This window comes from Schistocerca cancellata, chromosome 8, assembly GCF_023864275.1.
Source record: "Schistocerca cancellata isolate TAMUIC-IGC-003103 chromosome 8, iqSchCanc2.1, whole genome shotgun sequence".
In the NCBI taxonomy this organism is placed as follows: Eukaryota; Metazoa; Arthropoda; class Insecta; order Orthoptera; family Acrididae; genus Schistocerca; species Schistocerca cancellata.
In genome coordinates, this window is record NC_064633.1 from 96290484 (window position 1) to 96313232 (window position 22749).

Below are 22749 nucleotides of genomic sequence, written 5' to 3' on the forward strand. Positions count from 1 at the left end.
ACAGACATAGTTAGTTCATTTTCCACACGGAAACCTACCGTTCGCGATCGTAAAGGTTATGGAATACCATTAACGTCTTCACTCCCGTCTCCACCTGTCTCTGTTTACTATCCGCCATTTTCGTCATTAAGTTGCGTGCTACTGATCCACTACGCAAGGCTTTCGTCGTTTGTTAGTGACGCGGTGCACTGCTTACTGTTGAGTCCGCTAAGAGCACCGCTCCCGCGTGAGCAACAAATGAAATTCTATCTGGCGAGAAGACAAGATGGAACCTAAACGTTTCAGACAATGAATAAAAGTGCTCTTCACTGCAAATTGCACACAATATCCACCATGTTGAAAATGTAATACAGCTAGTCTAACAATGGAGGAAAATAATTTCTATTATCAGACTACAAAGGATTTTACTTTGAAAGATAAAATAAAGCAGATTTTCTATAGCGGGAAGGAGATAGAAAGGATGCGGATCAACTTGGAAAAGCAACGTCGCTACTGAAGCATTACACTGCGTATGCAAAATTCTGACTTACTTTTTGAGGGCTTGATTACCGCTATGTTCTCTCAGCAAATTCGCGTTTCTTTTCTTTTCCTTCCTCTCGGTAATTAAACTGCATTATCGACCAGCATATTTCCGTCTTTCTCTCAGAGGGATGATATGTACATGAAACGACAAAACATTTATTAGCACACAGAAAATTTTCCAAGTATTTGAACTAATTTTTTGTCAGGTCCCTGTTCGGGCGCCAAGTGTTACGTAACAAAAGAAGTGATGTTGTTACTCAATGGAAAAGTTGGAAATTGAGATTTCGCTTAATGTTTTATCAATCAAAATTGGCGTAAGAATCATTGATTGACCATTGTCATAAAATATTGCATTATTAAATGCGAATAGTCCCTACTTGCAGTTTCGCGTGGCTTTAAGCAGTCGCAGCTAGTGTGCTATTGATTAAGAAATTTCATTACCGTCTTTCTAATTACTTCATGACCGTAGATACGATCATACGCGGTCGTGAAGTTATTGTTATGACAAAACAATTTCCTAAGGGACAAGAAAGTTCTTAAGGGCGCACGAACAACTATAACATTACACAAAAGGGAAATTCAATATTAAAGCTCATGCAAGAAGACGATAAAAACAGTTTTCCTTTCATCAATGTAACACGCACAATGGACTGCTGATCTTGGTGTCTGTAATCTTAGCAAAATGCATAACTAAAATGAAAATAATACTGAGGAGATGATAGGAATGAGCACTACTAAATGATTCAGTGTTCCCAGAACAAATATTTATTATAACTAAAACATATATCGTACCTTAAGCTTAGTACTACATTGACGGTAGATTTTTAAGTCCATTTCATGTCCATTGAGCGCTCCTTTACATAGCGATTGTCCTCTTGAGTCGCTCGTGCGTCGTCACGATAAGTTATAACAGTTCTTCTTTTTACGCTTCACTCAAACTTAGACGTAACACGTTTTTATACATTTAGTAAAAATTAGATCAGACTGCCACAAATCTGCCTCCGTCTTACTTAAGAAGAACAGTATAAGCGCTTAGCGCTCAAGGCTTCATTTGTTCTCTAGCGAACAAAATAGTGAAGGATCGTATATCGATCCGTATTCTTCTGTTTATGTTGCTACCCAAAGACGACGAATTACATTATTTGGGAAATTCCACAGTCGCTATGCGACGCCTTATTATATATTAATCATTCTTTATAAACAAGTATTCGCCTTCTGGCTGAAAGTGCTAACTATTTGCTGTTTTAATAAAGCCCAAAATAGCGAATATCACATGTTACATGCCCTCTGCGGTTCCCTATCTACATAAACGATTCGGGAGGCAATCTGAGCAGCCGCCTTAGGTTGTTTGCAGATGATGCTGTCGTTTATCGTCTAGCAAAGCTAGCAAAAGACCAAAAGCAAATGCAAAACGATTTTGATGAGTTATATATATGACGTAAAAATTGACAGTTGACCATAAATAATGAAAAGTGTAAGGTCATCCACATGAGTGCCGAAAGAAATCCGTTAAATTTCCATTACTCGATAAGTCAATCAAATCTAAAGACCCTAAATTCAGATAAATACCAGAGTATTACAATTACGAGCAACTTAAATTGGAAAGAACACACAGAAAATGTTGTGGTGAAGGTGAACCACAGACTGTGTTTTGCTGGCAGAACACTTAGGAAATGCAACAGATCCATCGCCTGCACTACGCTTGTCCGTCCTAATTTGGATTACTGCTGTACGGTGTGGGAGTCTTAACATATACGATTAACGGTGTACATCGAGAAAGTTCAAAAATGGGCGGATGTTTCGTATCGTCGAGAAATAGCGGAGAGAGTGGCACGTACATGATAGTGGAATTGCAGTGAATATAATTTTTTAGAAAAGGAGTTTGTCGTTGTGGCAGGATCCTCTCACGAAGTTTCAATCACCAAATTTCTCCTCCGAGTGCGAAAGTATTTCGTTAACACCGACTTACATCGAGACAATCGTCATAATAAGATAAGGATATCATAGCTCGCACGGAAAGATATAAGCGTTTGTTTCTTCCGCGTGCTGTTCGACAGTTGAATAACAGAGTTCTCTTGTGAAGGTTGTTCCATAAACCCTCTGCCAGGCACTTCAATGTGATTTTGCAGAGCAGCCACGTAGATGTAGTTTAGTCCTTCAAGACAAAAATGTACCAGAGTTCAGCTATCTGTACGAGCTACCTTCCTTGGGAAATAGGTTATTTTATTCGTTCTCACTGACAAGAAGTGCAGAATATTACTAAACCACAATATCTGTCAAAGAAAATAGTTGGCCACTTTGCATTCAAGTATATGCGGGCAGCCCCGAGACACCATAAGGAACTGGACTTACTGAAAATGTAATACCAAGGACGAAGTGCCCGGATTAGAAATGGTATTTGACACAGGAAATTAGTCTTTTGCCCCTACTGTTCAGTCTATACGTCGGTCTCTGAATCAACGATGAAAATAAAAGAAAGATCCAGGAGTGAGTCTATAAATCATGATGAAAAGATATTAACTGACGACACAGACATCCTCAGTGAAAGGAAGGAACAACTGCAGGACCCATTGAATAGAATGATCACTCCGGGTGGCATGCAGTATGAATTGAGAGTAAACCGATGAAACACGCAATAATGGGGATAAAAAGATGAGATTAGCGACAAATGTAGCATTAAAATTGCGAACCACGAACCAGGTGAAGTTAAGTAATTCTGCGACGTTGTTGTTGTTGTTGTTGTGGTCGTCAGTCCTGAGACTGGTTTGATGCAGCTCTCCTTGCTACTCTATCCTATGCAAGCTTCATCTTCCAGTACCTACTGCAAAAGTCCGCAGCTCGTGGTCGTGCGGTAGCGTCCTCGCTTCCCGGGCGGGGACTACTCAAGAGGACGTCGTTATCAACAGAAAGAAAACTGGAGTTCTACGGATCGGAGCGTGCAATGTCAGATACGTTAATCGGGCAGGTAGGTTAGAAAATTTAACAAGGGGGTTCCCGGGTTCGATTCCCGGCGGAGTCAGGGATTTTCTCTGCCTCGTGATGACTGGGTGTTGTGTGATGCCCTTAGGTTAGTTAGGTTTAAGTAGTTCTAAGTTCTAGGAGACTGAAGACCATAGATGTTAAGTCCCATACTGCTCAGAGCCATTTGAACCATTTGAACCTACCGCAATCTACATCCTTCTGAATCTGCTTAGTGTAGTCATCTCTTGGCCTCCCTCTACGATTTTTACCCTCCACGCTGCCCTCCAATACTAAATTGGTGCCGGCCGCTGGTGGCCGAGCGGTTCAGTCTGGAACCGCCCGACCGCTACGGTCGCAGGTTCGAAACCTGCCTCGGGCATGGATGTGTGTGATGTCCTTAGGTTTAAGTAGTTCTAAGTTCTAGGGGATTGATGACCTCAGATGTTAAGTCCCATAGTGCCATTTGAACCATTTGAACTAAATAGGTGATCCCCTGATGCCTCAGAACCTGTCCTACCAACCGATCCCTTCTTCTAGTCAAGTTGTGCCACAAACTCCTCTTCTCCTCAATTTTATTCAGTACCTCATCATTAGTTATGTAATCTACCCATCTAATCATCAGCATTCTTCTGTAGCACCACATTTCGAAAGCTTCTATTCACTTCTTGTCCAAACTATTTATCGTCCATATTTCACTTCCATACATGGCGACACACCATACAAATACTTTCAGAAACGACTTCCTTACACTTAAATCTATACTCGATGTTAACAAACTTCTCTTCTTCGGAAACGCTTTTTTTGCCATTGCCAGTATACATTTTATAGCCTCTCTACTACGACCATTATCGGTTATATTGCTCCCCAAATAGCAAAACTCATTTACTACTTTAAGTGTCTCATTTCACAGTCTAATGCCCTCAGCATCACCCGACTCAATTCGGTTACATTCCATTATCCTCGTTTTGTTTTTGCTGATATTCATCTTATATCCTCCTTTCAAGACACAGTCCATTCCGTTCAACTGCTCTTCCAAGTTCTTTGCTGTCTCTGACAGAATTACAATGTCATCGGCAAACCTCAAAGTTTTTATTTCTTCTCGATGGATTTTAATGCCCACTCCGAATTTTTCTTTCGTTTCCGTTACTGCTTGCTCAATATACAAATTGAATAACATCGGATAGAGGCTACAACCCTGTGTCACTCCGTTCCCAACCTCTGGTTCCCTTTCATGTCCCTCTACTCTTATAACTGCCATCTGGTTTGCGTACAAATTGTAAATAGCCTTTCGCTCCCTGTATTTTACCCCTGCCACATTCAGAATTCGAAAGAGAATATTCCAGTCAACATTGTCACAAGCTTTCTCTAAGTCTACAAATGCTAGAAACGTAGGTTTGCCTTTCCTTAATCTATCTTCTAAGATTAGTCGTAGGGTCAGTATTGCCTCACGTGTTCCAACATTTCTACGGAATCCAAACTGATCTTCCCCGAGGTCAGCTTCTACTAGTTTTTCCATTCGTCTGTAAAGAATTCGCGTTAGTATTTTGCAGCTGTGACTTATTAAACTGATTGTTCGGTAATTTTCACATCTGTCAACACCTGCTTTCTTTGGAATTGGAATTATTATATTCTTCTTGAAGTCTGAGGGTATTTCGCCTGTCTCGTACATCTTCCTCACCAGATGGTACAGTTTTTTCAGGACTGGCTCTTCCAAGGCCGTCAGTAGTTCTAATGGAATTTGTCTACTCCCGGGGCCTTGTTTCGACTTAGGACTTTCAGTGCTCTGTCAAACTCTTCACTTAGTATATCTCCCTTTTCATCTTCATCTACATCCCATTTCTATAATATTGTTCCCAAGTACATCGCCCTTGTATAGACCCTATATATACTCCTTCCAACTCTCTGCTTTCCTTTCTTTGCTTATAACTGGGTTTCCATCTGAGCTCTTGATATTCATACAAGTGATTCTCTTGTCTCCAAAGGTCTCTTTAATTTTCCTGTAGGCAGTATCTATCTTACCCCTAGTGAGATAAGCCTCTACATCCTTACATTTGTCCTCTAGCCATACCTGCTTAGCCATTTTGCACTTCCTGTCGATCTCATTTTTGACACGTTTGTATTCCGTTTTGCCTGCTTCATTTGCTGCATTTTTATATTTTCTCCTTTCATCAATTAAATTCAATATTTCTTCTGTTACCCAAGGATTTCTACTAGCCCTCGTCTTTTTACCTACTTGATCCTCTGCTGCCTTCACTATTTCATCCCTCAAAACTACCCATTCATCTTCTACTGTATTTCGTTCCCCCATTCCTGTCAATTGTTCCCTTATGCTCTCCCTGAAACTCTGTACAACCTCTGGTTTAGTCAGTGTATCCAGGTCCCATCTCCTTAAATTTCCACCTTTTTGCAGTTTCTTTAGTTTTAATCTAGAGTTCGTAACCAACAGATTGTGGTCAGAGTCCACATCTGTCCCTGGAAATGTATTACAATTTAAGACCTGGTTCCTAAATCTTTGATTTACAATTATATAATCTATCTGATACCTTTTAGTATCTCCAGGCTTCTTCCATGTATACAACCTTCTTTTATGATTCTTGAACCAATTGTTCGCTATGATTAAGTTATGCTCTGTGCAAAATTCTACCAGGCGGCTTCCTCTTTCATTTCTTAGCCCCAATCCATATTCACCTACTACGTTTTCTTCTCTCCCTTTTCCTACTGTTGAATTCCAGTCACCCATGACTACTAAATTTTCGTCTCCCTTCACTACCTGAATAATTTCTTTTATCTCCTCATATACTTCATTAATCTATTCGTCATATGCGGAGCTAGTTAGCATATAAACTTGTACTACTGTGGTAGGCGTGGGCTTCGTATCTATCTTGGCCACAATAATGCTTTCACTATGCTGTTTGTAGTAGCTTACCCGCATTCCTATTTTTTAATCATCATTAATTATCCTGCATTGCCCCTATTTGATTTTGTATTTATAACACTCTGTTCACCTGACCAAAAGTCTTGTCCCTCCTGCCACAGAAGTTCACTAATTACCACTATATGTAGCTTTAACCTATCCATTTCCCTTGTTAAATTTTCTAACCTACCTGCCCGATTAACGGATCTGACATTCCACGCTCCGATCCGTAGAACGCCAGTTTTCTTTCTCCTGATGACGACGTCCTCTCGAGTAATCCCCCCCCGGAGATCAGAATGGGGGACTATTTTACCTCCGGAATATTTTACACAAGAGGACGCCATCTGCGACGTATGAGATACGAAATAAGGATGACATAAAAAGCAAGTTAACATGCGCAAAGGGAACAATCTTCTCCAACAGGAATCTGCTAGTATCTAACATCGGCCTTAATGTGAGGACGAAACATCTGACAAATGTACGTTTGTACCATAGTACTGTGTGGAAATGAATCAGAAGACTGATGAACAAAATAAATAAGCGGGATCCACCGTACCGTAAGAAACTTTGACACTGATGTAAAGCTCGTGCGGATTACAGGCTGTTTGTCTCATTAGGAAGACGTTGGGTTCTATGGTAAAAAATATAGATTGTAAAACACATACAATGGTAAAAATTTAATACACTGAGGTGACAAAAATCATGGAATACTTACTAATACCGTGTCGGACCTCCTTTTTTCCGGCGTAGTGCGAATGCTCGACGTGGCGTGCACTCAACAAGTTGTTTTAAGTGCTGGGTAGAAATACTGAGCCCTGCTGTCTACATAGCCGTCTATAGTTGCGAAACTGTTGCCGGTGAAGGATATTGTGCACGTACGGACCTCACGACATGTCCCGTAAATGGTCGACGGGATTCACGTCGGGCGATATGGGTGGCCAAATCATTCATTCGAACTTTCCACAATGTTTTTCAAATCAATAGCGAACAATTACGTTCCGCTGACATTACATCGTTGTTTGGGAACGTGAAATCCATGAATGGCTGCAAATGGTCCCCAAGAATCCGAACATAACCATTTCTAGTCAGTGTTAGCTTCAGTTATAGCAGAGGACACAGTTCGTTCCATGTAAACACCATCAGCTTCCACAGTCCTTGTTGACAACTTGCGTCTACATCTACATCATACTCCGCAAGCCACCTAATGGAGTGTGGCGGAGGGCACTTTCGGTACAACTATCTGACCCCTCCAACCCTTTTCTACTCTCGAATAGTGCGCGGGAAGAATGATTGTCGGTAGGTCCCCGTATTGAGTCCAATTTCTCGAATTTTTTCGTCTTGGTCAAATAGTGTGATGCACATGGGGGAAGTATTATGTTGTCTGACTTCTACTGAAAAGTGCTGTCCCGATTTCAATAGTAAATCTCTCCGTGGCGCACAACGCCTCTCTTGTAACGACTGCCAGTGCCGTTTGTTCAGCATTCCTACCCGACAGTGATCCCAGATAGATGAACAGTACTCAAGAATCGGGCGAATAGTGCCTTATAAGCCACTTCTTTCGTGAATGAGTTACGTTTCCTTAAGATTCTTCCGATGAGTCTGTCAGGTATCTGCTTTCCTCGCTATGTGGTCATTCCACTTAAGGTCGCTCTGGATAGTAACCGCGAGATGTTTTACGGCAGACGCTGTTTCCAGCTGTTTTTCATCAATAATGTAATTGTACAGTAGTGGATTTCTTTTCCTATGTATGCGCAATATGTTACATTTATTTACGTTCAGGGTCAACTGCCAGAGCCTGCACCATTCATCAGTTCTCTGCAGGTCGTTCTGCAAATTCTTACTATCTTCTGACGTTGCTACTTTGGTATAGACAATTGCATTATCTGCGACTAGCCTTAAAAAGCATCCGACGCTTGTAAACAGCAACTGTCCTGTCACACTTCCCTGTGGTACTCCGAATGTTACCTTTACACCTGTCGATTTTTTCGGTTAAGAGCAACGTGTTCAGTTCTGTCTGCAAGAAGGTCTTGAAATCAATCGCAGGTCTCCTCCGATACTCCACAAGCTCGTATTGTAGTTTTTCCATTAAACAGCAATGCGGGACGGTGTCAAATGCCTTACTGAAATCAAGGAACACGTCATCAACCTGAGCACTATTGTCCACTGGGCTGTGGATCTCATGGAGGAACAGAGCGAGCTGAGTTTCGCAGGATCTCTGTTTGCGAAATCCATGTTGATTTTTATAGATAAGAACAGTCGTTCTTAACATGGCCGCCAGGCTCTGACTAGAATGCCACCCGTTGCGGGATGTAATGTCAACGCCATTATTATGTGTCGCCAGTGTATGCGACCGTCCACAAGGTTTATGAAGTATTGAATTTTTTTCCAGAAATTACTTTTAAGCTTATATGTAATAACTAAGAAAAATTTATTGTATTCTGAAATAACAACATATTTTGTTATTTTTATAACCAGTCTTCTGCAAAGAATAATCATATAACAAAAGATACTACCACTAAAACAATGTATTGGCATTGTATTGTCTTTGAAATTTTTTCCTTCTTCTGTTGTTCTCTGTGATGTATGAAGCGGATGAGATCGAAGATAAGCTAAGGTTTGTTCTTTTAAGGTAGTCATAAGTGATCAAATGAAAAAATATAACGTACAATTTATTAAATGAAATTCTAGTGTACGGACTTTCATTTGTAACTAGATAACCAACTATGAATGTTTTAAGTTTTGTGCTCGCAGCATTCCAGACTGTGTTTTTCCTGCCGCCATTAAGGGAGCGTATGGAGCGACAATATCAAACTGCAGAAATAATCAGACATTAATTCTTTCGACCGATGTTACAATACTTGAACTCTGAGGACAAGAACCCACAGGAATTTATTATTTTTCTATTCTAACAGTGAATATAACATTAAATAGAATAATCTTAGACTTTACGTAAACGAAATAATTTTTATGGCTGGTGTGTAAGATTAATTTTCTCGTAATAATTTATCAGTGACTTTAAATAAAAATATTTACGACATCATTGTTGTTATGGGTAGACGTTGTGAAGTGATATATTATTTATTTGGTGCATACATTTTAATGTCACGCACTGAATTATTGAAACAGCATTTCAATATTTGTTTCTTGTGATAAGGTATGACAAAATAATTCATTATAGTCGGGCTCAGCAGCACATAAATTAAACTTATCAGAGATTATTTATTTCTTGAAAATAATACATATTCTTGCCGCTACATTTTCATACATTTAACAATACAGCGTACACACCATCAAAACAACTTTTAAACAGAAGCAAAAAAATACCATACAGGGAGCAGAGGCAGCTGGAGTCTAATCCCTTTTTGTAACATATACTCTTCAACCTTAACTGCCGTTGAGATTATTCTCCTCGTTCGCAGTCTTCCTCGACTGTTCTGTAATGCTAAACAACGGCCCAACAGGACGCTTTCATTTGTAGCCAAATAAGACTGCTTTTTTTTATTTTTATTTTTAGTTTTATTTTTTTAACGAAATATTGCCCCTCCTCCTCCATTATCAATTAACTTGCAAACTTTAATTGCAGATGAATGTTTGGAAGGGCCAAATATTCAGCCAGATATCTTACAGGTGCTACTCACAAAGACTTGATTGATAATACTCATCCAGAAAAGTCACAGGCTACATCCCCAAAAATAAAATTCAGTAAGACGAAAGGGCTTCAGCTCATTTCAGTCAGCTTACGTAAGATGCACTGGATGATGGTACAAACCATGACATGTGCTTTAGTGGGGAAGGCCTAGGTTCGTCTCCGTGCATTACCCCTATTTCAGTTCGTTTATTTGTGAGACAGTCTGAGGGAACTGCGTTTATGCATCAGTCATTCCTAACGCCACTGTGCTATTTCGTACAAGATCTTATGAATAGTCATAGCGTCTTAGATTACTAGCGTAATACATCGTAAGTCCAAGTGAAGGTCTCCAGTTAATCATAACACTGCGCGCACCGTCTTACGTTAGTGGCTCGGTGCATGTTTCGAGCAGACGTTCTACTGGATGCTGTATCTGCGCACGACCTTCGACCACGCCTAACAAAATACTTGGTTCCGTGTACCATGTAACGCATTTCACATTGATCCACCGCGCAGTCGAGGTCCCGCTCTTCTAGCGGAACCGTGCAGACGTGCCGCGAGTGCTCTCTCGTAGTACAGCGACTTTATTGCAGATCTTCGCAGTAAAAACCCGTCAAGTGCGTGATTAATAGTCACAGGATTGAGTTAACACAATGATCTACATGTGAATGCCAATTCTCCGTGCAAAGTTTCGTTGCTTGAAGTGTTTTTCTGGTGACTGTCACAGAAACTGCTGCGGTGGTGTATGTGGAATTCTTCGAGTAAGTGATCATGCTTTGCTACATACATAACAGTAATAATTCCCAGGAGACTTTATCAACTATAGTTGCATGTTTGTAACATCTGAGTTTTTTAAAGCTCGTAACATTGTGTGCAGGCTAAAGTACCTCAACAAACAATACGCTACTGACTCGTATGTGTGGCGCGTCTTGCAATTTTTAAAATACCAAGCAGACCAAAAACAGCATTCAGAGTAACGGCATAAAGCGGTGTAGGTGCTGTTTATTTCCAGAGCAAAATATTTTTGCGAAATCTGACGCATTAAACGCATGTTGTAAGGTTTATATTGGACGTAAATTAAGGTAACAACTTGGAAACAAAACTTCTAGATAAAAGACAATTACTTTTTAAAGCAAGCTTACAGAGGGAGAAAGACTTTGAAACTAAAATAAAGTGTCATTTAATGCTACTGATTCTTCATCATGTCGTAAGACGCTACGAAGTTTTGTAAGTAGGACGGTGACGTACACGTGTCGGCTAATGTTACGCGGCTATGGTAGTTTCTCGCTCGGCCTGTGATGGCAGCACAAAGCAGGCGCTGTGGCTCTGTCATCTGGCGGAAGAAACGGGAACCGACAGCACACACAGACGCTCGCTGCTATTTGGTAGTTACGTGCCTGACCACGGAAACGGGCAATTGGCCAGCGGAGTGGCCTTGCCTTCTAGTCGTAGGGCAACGAACTGCAGTTACGCGCACGTAGAGCAGTTGCTGACTGCCTGATATGCCGCAGGAGGTGTAGTAGCATCCATCGCTATTTTAAATGAAAATTTACGTAATTGTGAATCATATAATGAATTGAATACAGAGAATTTACCGATGTGAAGGTACATTAAACCTCTGGTGCAAGTCCATCGACTGGTGCTTGTTTAACCTATGTGAGATTTACTCGTTTTTTGAAGCCGTTGTCCTTCCACTTTAAGTCGCGAAAGTTGACTGCTGACATACTAGTCTTTTGTACAGGGGTAGATAAAAAAATAGAAACATCGGATCACAGCATATTACCATACCTAATACGGTGCAGGGAAACGGCATTTGAATCGGCTTCCAGTCGGAATGGATAAAAACATGGAATCTTATACGATAGCACGTGCAAAACAGTGGCAAGTACAGGTAATCATGACGAAGGATCGATAGCAAACACACGACGTTCTCTCCTAAGCAGACACAATGGCTGTTTGAACAGCGGTTCCGTCGTCTTTGAAGACAGTATCAACTTTGAGGAACAAACATTGCACCACAGCGTGCATCTGATAAGCCAAATCGTCGCATAAACCTTGGCAGTATTCGAACTTGCAGAGCAACCATGGGTCCCATCAGTACCATAGTATGGATTCGAAAATCATTGCCTAAACCGCACCATGTTTAACTCTTGGCACGTAAACTGGTACTGGCAGAACTGAAGCTGTGAGGACGGGTCGTGAGTCGTGATTGGGTAGCTCAGGTGGTAGAGCACATGCAAGCGGAAGGCAAAGGTGCCGAGTTCGAGTCTCGTCTGGCAAACAGTTTTAATCTACCAGGAAGTTTCATATCAGCGCACACTCTACTGGAGGGTGAAAATCTCATTCTGGTATGTGGTCACTTCATTTTTTTTAACATAGTATCATCAAAATCAAAGACGAACTGTCAAATGTTACTGCAGCACGTTTTTAGCCACATGTAATGTTATATAACAATTTAGACATGGAAATCTTATTGTGGTACTTAATTTGTATGTCCACAGTTATGCTTTAGCTGTCAAATGTAGTTACACAGTAACTGCACGCTTCCGGAAGGCGTCGCATTGTTTTCGCTTATATATGTTTTATAGTTGCGTAAGACAGACAATCTGGACACTGATATACCATTTTGGCACTTAATTGTGAGAGTCCACAGTAAAGTTTTAAGCGTCTAGTGTGAGCTACGCAATAACAGAATTCTTCCAGTTACTGAAAAATTTTTTCTAACGTATCTTCTACAGATGAATAGCACAGACTATTTAGGCAGTATTAACATTTATGTAACCACTGCGTGTGTGTATTTATATATTTTTTATAATAATACAGATGTAGGAATACTGTAAGTTACATACATTACCTATTTCTGACGGACATTTTCCATGCGTAAATAACATTGTAAGCTTTGTAATATTTCTGGCTTATTCAGCCATCGTATTAGGCTCCAGGAAGCTATTCCCAGGGCAGTGGAGATGCAAGAAGCATAGAGATGACGCAATGTGGGATGAGGTACCGATGACAGATGTTAGATTCGGTACCATTCCCGTGAGAAAGACCGGTTCGGCGGTAGGGCGCCAAAACGTTAAAATTTAGTTGCTATTATTAATTAAACCTGTCATCCAAATTACTTCATTTTTTTAAATGAACATCTCTCAACAGCCAGCTATCAATAAGTCATTTCAAAATTATTAAAATCAAAGTATTACTAAAACAAAAGACTGACGATATTACTGCCGATGCACTTCGGTTGCGTTCGGGTCACGCCTTGCTGGCTTGGCGCGCGAAGTGTCTCGGGCAGTCCGTCTCTCCAGTTCTGACCGTTCCAGTAGACAGGCATGTTGTCTGTTCTAGCAGTATCTATTTCATGCAGTTTTATTTACTACAGTTCTGACGTCGCTAGGTACAGACATGTTGTCTCTAATAGTAGTATTTGATTCATGTAATGTTATTCTCCAGTAGACAGACATGTTGTCTGTGGCAGGATGTATTTCATGTTATTTTAGCCAGATATAACGACTGTGGAAAGATATGTTCAATACGTTGTGATCAAGAATAGTTTATCGTGTCTATATCATTAAAAACGCGAGTGGCATCCCAAATGAGTTATAGTTTATTCGTAGCAGCAGTCCCTTGCGAAGTTAATTTCAGCCTCAAGAAAAGGAATCCACGACCTGCGTGCTGTTTTCTGCGCTGGGGACAAAAATGGTTCAAATGGCTCTGAGCACTATGGGACTTAACATCTTAGGTCATCAGTCCCCTAGAACTTAGAACTACTTAAACCTAACTAACCTAAGGACATCACACACATCCATGCCCGAGGCAGGATTCGAACCTGCGACCATAGCAGTGCCGCGGTTCCGGACTGTAGTGCCCAGAACCGCACGGCCATCGTGGCCGGTGCGCTGGGGACATCATCATGAAGACAGCAGGTTAGTGAAGTGTACAAGAACTTATGTATTCCACACTGGACAGTGGAAACAACTAGGCACCTCACGTGTACTGCATGCACAGTAAAAATGTGCTCAGTGACACGTCATCTGCAGTAATGCAGAGGCGGTGAAGAAGGATGAAAGTATTAACACTATCTCACATGTACTTCCTTTTTTCTTGCTGTAGCTTAACAGATATATTACTTTCGATAACTTTTGTACAGTTATGGGAGAATAATGCAGACCATTTAGTTGTTCAAATGTTTAGTATGGAGTTACGTTGCACCTTACACCAAATGTGGTACGATAATCGGACTACGCGAGATGACAAGTATAGTTTCACCGGCAGGTTCTACATCTGCATCTTGTCGTGTCCTGACGTAGGTGGGAGAGGGAGAAAAGGGGTTACTGGTCAGTCTACGCTCTCGAGCGGCACAGAGAAGAAGGCAGAAGGGCAATTCACAGTGAAGCCATTTGACTGTTTTATTCTATCTGAGCCAACACTGGTATAGGCATTTACTAGAAATGCAGGTGGTGAGACTTGATAGGGAACTCGCTGTGGAGACTCTTGGACAAACAGGGTTTTGAAATAGTTGTTTATTCCAGACAGGACTAACCAATACACTGGAGGGTAGTTCTAGGGTTAGAAAAAGCAAGAATAACACTGTTACTACACAAGCCAGTGCAGAAGTCCCAGGAGTGGATGCTAACCGCAGTAGCAAACACTGGCAGCATCTTAAGGCAACAACTTAGTTGCAAAACAAAACATACTGAATGTGACACTGTTCACTGAGGGACTCCAAGTGAGAGAGCAGATGCGGAGCTGGACCGAGGCTGGAGTCGAAGGACGCGGATTTGGCTCCCAGATCGTCTGACTGAGAACTCCGCCAAAAAGCGGAATCTAGGGGTTTTAAAGGCTTGCGTGGGGGCTCTGTTTCTCCCACTTAAAGCCACCCACCAATCCCGTAGGTCTCTTGCAGGCGCCTGTCAATTACGGTTTAGTTAGGTCCCCTCTACTGCTCCTAAGACGGGGATGTTAATGCAGTTGCACTAACTAAGTCCGTATTTGGTATCAACATTGTTCAGCTGAAAGCTAAACAGCTCTGCCAAATAAGGCTTGCAACGTTATTGTTATACGTCCTTTAGCCCCGCCCCTCGGGCTCCCCGGAGTAGGGACTGCTAGGTAAACAGTTTTTGGCGTTTTCGCTCTCTTTCTAACCCTTGTGAGCCTACTGACGTTGCTGTTCTCAGGGCTGGTATCAAGCGGGCTTTATACACTGGTACTTGCCTGTTGGTTACAAAGTTCTACGGTGGCAACCTACCACAGCGTCTAGACGACATATGAAGTTTCATGTTAACTCCTTGGAGAGTATCTGGCGCCCTGGGAATGCGTCTGGGGGGGGGGGGGTCTGCATTTTCGCAAGGCTCTCCCCTTACGGTTTACTTCATGTAACAATATCTTCGTCTGCCCTCAGCATTGTCTCTGCTTCCTCGCCTTGGAGCGCCTGTCCTTTCTCATAGCTTCAAGATAACACTACAATAGCAAGGAATTATATATTACAATCTGCATATATATATATATTCCGCAAGTCACCGTGAGATGTGTGGCCCAGTTTTATTGTACAACTGTCACTTCCTTATTTCCTGTTCCAGACGCGAATGTTTTACTGGAAGAACAATTGCTGGCATAACCTACGTGTGAACTCGAGCCTCTCTGATTTCATCTGCATGGACTTTTCGTGAGATATAAGTAGGAGGAACGAGCATATATGTTAACTCTTCTATAAATATACGCTTTCAGAACTTTAACAACAAACCACAACATGATTCAGAATGCCTCTCTTCCAGCGTCTACAACCTGAGTTAGTTGATCGTCTCTGTGACGCTTAATAAGTGAACGTGGAAGGAAATGCGGTGCACTTCTTCGGATCTTTTCCATTTCTTCTGTCAGTTATTTCTAATATGGATCCCACACTGACGAGCAATATTCAAGTGTTGGTTGAACGACTGTTTTGCAGGCCCCTTCGTTTGTTGATTGGAAATTTGGAAATTTGTCGTAAGGTCTTATGGAACCAAACTGCTGAGGTCATCGGTCCCCAGGCGTACGCACTACTTAATCTAATCTAAATTAACCTACACTAAGAACAACACACACACACACACACATATGGAACCAAACTGCTGAGGTCATAGGTCCTTAGGCTTACGCACTACTTAATCTAATCTAAATTAACCTACACTAAGAACAACACACACACACACACACACACACACACACACACACACACACACACACATGCCCGAGGGAGGACTCGAACCTCCGACGGGGGTAGCCGTGCGGACCAAGACAAGACGCCCAAGACCGCTTGGCTACCCCGCGCGGCCCTTTGTTGCTGAGCTACTTATCCTGAGGACTCTTCCGATGAACATGTCTAGCATCTGCCTTAGTCACGATTAATTTTATGTAGTTATACCATTTTTGATCTCTCCGTATGCATGCTGCTAGTAACCTATGGAAGTCATTGCTTCCAGCGACTGTTCTGCAATTATGTAGTCATAAAATAAGTGGTCTTTCTGTTATGTCTGCATTACGTAGAATTTATTTATTGAGGATCAACTGCCATTCCCCGCACCATTAATCGATCCTCTGCAGGTCTTCTAGCATATAGCTACATTTTCTAGGGTCGCAGTAACTCTGTATACGACAGCCTCATCCACCAGAAACTTCATGGATTTTCCGGCGGTATCAACTAGGTCATTTGTATATGTTGTGAAAACTAATGGCCCCGCGGCATGTCCGAATTTACTTTTACATACGAAAACTTCTCTCCGTTCAGAATGACATGCTGTTTTCAGTTTGCTAGAAACTTTTCGATCACGTCACTCAATTGGTGTGATATTGCGTACGCTCGTATTTTTTTTCATTAGGGGACATTCAGTATGGTATTAAATACCTGTTGGAAGTCAGGGGACACGGCATCTGTCAGGACCCGTGCATTTTCTGCTTTCTGGGTCTAGTGGACGAACACAGCGAGCCGGGTTTCGCACGATCGTTGTTTTCGCAACTGATGTTGGTTCCTACAGAGGAGTTTTTCGGCCTCCATAAATGTCACAACATGCGAGTATAAAACATGTTCCAAAATTATACAGCTGACTGACGTTACAGACATAGGCCTGTGGTTTTGTGCGTCTGTTCGGTGGTCCTTTTTGGCAACGGGAATTACAAATGTTTTTTCCAGTCATCAGGGGCACTTCGCTTCTCCAAAGACCCACTGTACAGTGATGCTAGACGAGCGGCAAGTTCTTCCGCATACTCTGCGTAGAATGGAACTGGCATCCAGTCAGATTCAGTGGCCTTCCCTCGGATGAATGATTTCAGTTGCATTCCTATCCCACTGACAGCACCAGTGTTGAGCATTTTCAGTTGCTTTTCCGTCCCATTGAAAGACGTGCACTTCATTCACCATTCAGTGCTCGTATTTCATATTTCTTATCCCAGCATTCTGGTATTCGGTAAAATAATAATTCAGGCAATATTAATAATTTCTGTGGGTTGCCTGATTTATTCGACGATTTTTACAGCTTGTCTCACGCTGATCTGTGAGAGGAGCTTGGCGCTAGAAATTTTCTTTGTTTATGGGCGAGGGCAGCAGTCTTCCTAGCAGCTTCCCGTTTCCCATCCCTTTTCCGATCGCCAGGGTAGCACGTGGTGTCGTTTGAACATTCAGTAGTGGCCAAAGTTTCTCCTGTTCTCAGTTCCCCAACCTGCCTTACCAACCTTGTAACCGCTATTTCTGCTCGATTTTAACGTCGCGAGGTCGCCTCCCTGTGAAATTCTGGACCTATGATTGGCCAGTTGACGTGCGCGCCCGTTTTTCGCGGGTAGGCGCCAACCGCCCTCCGTGGGTAGATAGTGGACAAAGGGGCAGTAGCAGCAGTTCTAGTGTGACCGTGCCGGAAACCGGAGGTGCTGCTTCCAGGAGATGAAGTTTTGTAAGCATCAGCGCCGACGTGCACTGAAGAATCGCACCCTGCGGCCCAAAGGGAACCTTATAGGTCATTGTGAATGGTTTCGCGTCTTGCGGGTTTAATTCCTTTAGTACGGGAGCCTACCTAGCGATTCACGCACAGTAGCATCTTTCTTGGTCTTTGGCTGATTCATGGTGGTGGTCGTTGCATGCCTGCAACCCTTCATCATCATCATCATTATCATCATTTAAGACTGATTATGCCTTTCAGCGTTCAGTCTGGAGCATAGCTCCCCCCCCCCCCCCCCCCCCCTATACAGTTCCTCCATGATCCCCTATTTACTGCTAACATTGGTGCCTCTTCTGATGTTAAACCTATTACTTCAAAATCATTCTTAACCGAATCCAGGTACTTTCTCCTCGGTCTGCCCCGACTCCTCCTACCCTCTACTGCTGAATCCATGAGTCTCTTGGGTAACCTTGCTTCTCTCATGCATGTAACATGACCCCACCATCTAAGCCTGTTTGCCCTGACTGCTACATCTATAGAGTTCATTCCCAGTTTTTCTTTGATTTCCTCATTGTGGACACCCTCCTGCCATTGTTCCCATCTACTAGTACCTGCAATCATCCTAGCTACTTTCATATCCGTAACCTCAACCTTGTTGATAAGGTAACCTGAATCCACCCAGCTTTCGCTCCCATACAACAAAGTTGGTCGAAAGATTGAACGGTGCACAGATAACTTAGTCTTGGCACTGACTTCCTTCTTGCAGAAGAGAGTAGATCGTAGCTGAGCGCTCACTGCATTAGCTTTGCTACACCTCGCTTCCAGTTCTTTCACTATGTTGCCATCCTGTGAGAATATGCATCGTAAGTACTTGAAACCGTCCACCTGTTCTAACTTTGTTCCTCCTATTTGGCACTCAATCCGTTTATATTTCTTTCCCACTGGCATTACTTTCGTTTTGGAGATGCTAATCTTCATACCACAGTCCTTACATTTCTCATCTAGCTCTGAAATATTACTTTGCAAACTTTCAATCGAATCTGCCATCACAACTAAGTCATCCGCATATGCAAGACTGCTTATTTTGTGTTCACATATCTTAATCTCACCCAGCCAGTCTATTGTTTTCAACATATGATCCATAAATAACATGAACAACAGTGGAGACAGGTTGCAGCCTTGTCTTACCCCTGAAACTACTCTGAACCATGAACTCAATTTACCGTCAACTCTAACTGCTGCCTGACTATCCATGTAAAGACCTTTAATTGCTTGCAAAAGTTTGCCTCCTATTCCATAATCTTGTAGAACAGACAACAACTTCCTCCTAGGAATCCGGTCATATGCCTTTTCTAGATGTATAAAGCATAGATACAATTCCCTGTTCCACTCATAACACTTCTCCATTATTTGCCGTAAGCTAAAGATCTGGTCCTGACAACCTCTAAGAGGCCTAAACCCACACTGATTTTCATCCAATTGGTCCTAAACTAATACTCGCACTTTCCTTTCAACAATACCTGCGAAGATTTTACACACAACGCTGATTAAAGAGATACCTCCGTAGTTGTTACAATCTTTTCTGTTTCCATGTTTAAAGATTGGTGTGATTACTGCTTTTGTCCAGCCTGCAACCCTTTCCTTTACTAAATGGGATTCTATTTGATAATACGGCAATCGTTACTAAAATTCCTTTTCTCCTGCTATCGTGGCTTGTTACGAACGTACGTTGGGGCAGGCTGCTGAACTCGAATCTTTCTTCCCCTACCCCCATTTGGTTGTATTATTGTTTAATTTTTAACTATTTAATAAATGAGTCCTTTAATCTCACATTCTCTATCTTTCATTGCATGAAATCACCCCTAGTGTAACAGAATAATGCAGAACTATAACGGTTGCTATAAGGTCGTGCAGGTCTCGCGCCATTAACGATAGGATAAAGGTACAATATCGCTCGCCTGGCACGACCATTGCACGCATGGCACCGATAATAGTAATGATCAATTTCAATTATTCCCAACTGATAAACTGGGAAATGTTCACGGCTCAGTGTGAATACGTGAGCACTAAATCCACTTGATGTGGTCGATGTAGTGGCCTCTGTTTTACCTTGCTGGTTTAGACAAAATATAAAAAATCACAGCCCCTACAGAAAGGAATAGTAACCTGTAAAACAAAAACGAACCACCGCTTTTACCATGGTCAATTATTTCTATATCAGCCATTTTGTTGTCCGTGCAACAATTTAAAGCAGGTACTACGGTACGATCTTATTCTATGAAACAATTCTGGAAAAAGACACTTAGTATATCGACCTTTTCTGTGTCGTCCTCTGTGTCGTCCTCTGTTTCAATGCTGTTATAGTCACAAGAGTGGATAGATGGCTTCGACCCGTTTTCTGTCAAGTTGGTCGGCAGAATTTTACTTTAGAATTCGTGCAACGCTTCACACATAGCCTTGCCTATGCAAATGTTGTGTTCGATCAATTTTGTCTCTCTTTGAGAGTCTGGGTATGTTTTAATTTTCAGTGAAGCTCTCATTGCTTTCTTAGCAGTTTTCCTAGTCTGTCCGATCACAGCGGATCTTTTCCACCCCTCACAACGTTGTTCGGCATATACCTGTCTAAAGCGTATTGTACAGTGCTCTTGAACTTTATCCGTTGATACTCAACGTTGTTAGCGCTGGAGATAAAATTTGTACTGGCCGCTTAGGTAATACGAAATCTGGTGTTCTTGCGAAGCAGAACGATTTTCCTGCCTTTTTTTGTAGTCCGATTTCCAACCGTATTTTGTGATGTAACGGCCTTACGAGCTTTCATACCCGGTTCTAGGCCGAGCCTTAAGGTTCGTGTCTGTTTGTCACCAACAGGTTTAACATATTATCCTCACGAGACGGTTCTCTAGTTAACTGCTCAAGATAATATTCGGCTGAAGCGCATAGTCTATAGTTGGTAAATTAAAATCTCCTCCTAAAAGTATAACATTCCCAGGAAATTTACGTGAGACATTCTCCAAGTTTCCCTTAACTTCTCCGCCAGAAGACACATGGTCTATAGAAGTATCTGATGACCATGTTTGATTCATCTTTAACACTTTCCTTCACCAAAATTATCTCGCGTTCGGAATTTGTTCTAATCGCACTATTTTTTATAGCTCTAAGCATACCTCCATCACCAGTGTTCAATCTATCTTTCCGATATACATCCTGCTGTTGTTGTTGATGTGGTCTTCAGTCCAGAGACTGGTTTGATGCAGCTCTCCATGCTACTCTATCCTGTGCAAGCTTCTTCATCTCCCAGTACCTACTGCAACCTACATCCTTCTGAATCTGCTTAGTGTATTCATCTCTTGGTCTCCCTCTACGATTTTTACCCTCCACTCTGCCCTCCAATACTAAATTGGTGATCCCTTGATGCCTCAGAACATGTCCTACCAACCGATCCCTTCATTTTGTCAAGTTGTGCTACAAACTTCTCTTCTCCCCAATCCTATTCAATACTTCCTCATTAGTTATGTGATCTACCCATCTAATCTTCAGCATTCTTCTGTAGCACCACATTTCGAAAGCTTCTATTCTCTTCTTGTCCAAACTATTTATCGTCCATGTTTCACTTCCATACATGGCTACACTCCATACAAATACTTTCAGAAATGACTTCCTGACACTTAAATCTATACTCGATGTTAACAAATTTCTCTTCTTCAGAAACGCTTTCCTTGCCATTGCCAGTCTACATTTTATACATCCTGTTGAGAACTTATAATTTCATTGCTATCGCCATCTGTTTTCAGGCAGCTATCTTACCCTAGTACTAACTAGGCATTGCTCCTGTTATTGAGATTACTTCTGGAACCTTTCTACAGACACTCCTGCAGTTAACGAATACTATATTGACGTTTTCCTTCTCCGATATATTCTGAGGAATGCACTCAGGAGGCGTCTTATCGGACTTGTGGAGGGATTTCTTTACCCTAAAGAGCCGTATGGGCATGTCACATGTACCCCGCCATCGTAGTAGCCGTTTCCTGCGTGTAGTGCATGCCTGACCTAAAAAAAGGGAAAACGTACAATTCCCGACCCGATAGCCGAGGTCAACCAACTTGCATCAGATACCATTTCAAATCGTGTGAGTGTCTGGTTTGGGCTTCCTACTCTGTTCCAGACCAGAGGACTACGATCAGTTCTGGAAACGATGCTGCAGAACGATAGTTAAGCTTCCGTACTACAGGCGAGGTTATTTGTCTACAGAAAAAAAAAAACCAGGCGCTGTTGGAAATTAGGGGGGCCTCGAACCCATGCGGCAGCCGTCATTCAGGCCAATACGAGCCACGATTTGCAGGCAGGTGCACCTAGTGCGCTGACTCGCAGCCAGCAGAGCCTCTTCCACATCTAGGATGACATCTCTGCCACCTCTGGTAGTCTTCCGGCAACCACGCCTGTACGTTCTGCATGCGAAAGGGATGGTAATGGTTTCTATGGAGTACTCGCATAACATATTAGCATGCGATCCTCGAAATATTTTTCCTCATTTATGAATCACCCTGTATATGTGAACTTATTTCTTATGCTCGTACCTCCGTTAGCAGCCTGCAATTGGACACCGTGTCAAATGCTTTCCAGAAATCTAGAGATAAGGAATCGACGTGGTGCCGTTCATCATTTGTTAGCAGTATATCATGTGCGTTTCATTCGATGTTTCCAAAAACCATGATGATTCGTGGGCGAAAGCTACTCCGTCTCAAGAAAGTTTATTATGTTCGAACTGAGAATATGTTCAAGGATTTAGCAGCAAACAGAAGTTACGGATATTGGTCTGTAATTTT

General features: G+C 42.0%; 1 protein-coding gene across 1 annotated transcript in view; it reads left to right on the forward strand.

Moving 5' to 3' along the window:
* The first annotated feature begins 10523 nt into the window (after window positions 1–10523).
* Window positions 10524–22749, forward strand: part of LOC126094502 (myogenesis-regulating glycosidase-like) — a 161950-nt gene continuing 149724 nt past the window's right edge. The window contains exon 1 of the mRNA XM_049908915.1: window positions 10524–10786. Coding sequence (XP_049764872.1) covers window positions 10771–10786 — 16 coding nt within the window. The 5' untranslated portion in view covers window positions 10524–10770. The remainder of the gene's footprint in view (window positions 10787–22749) is intronic.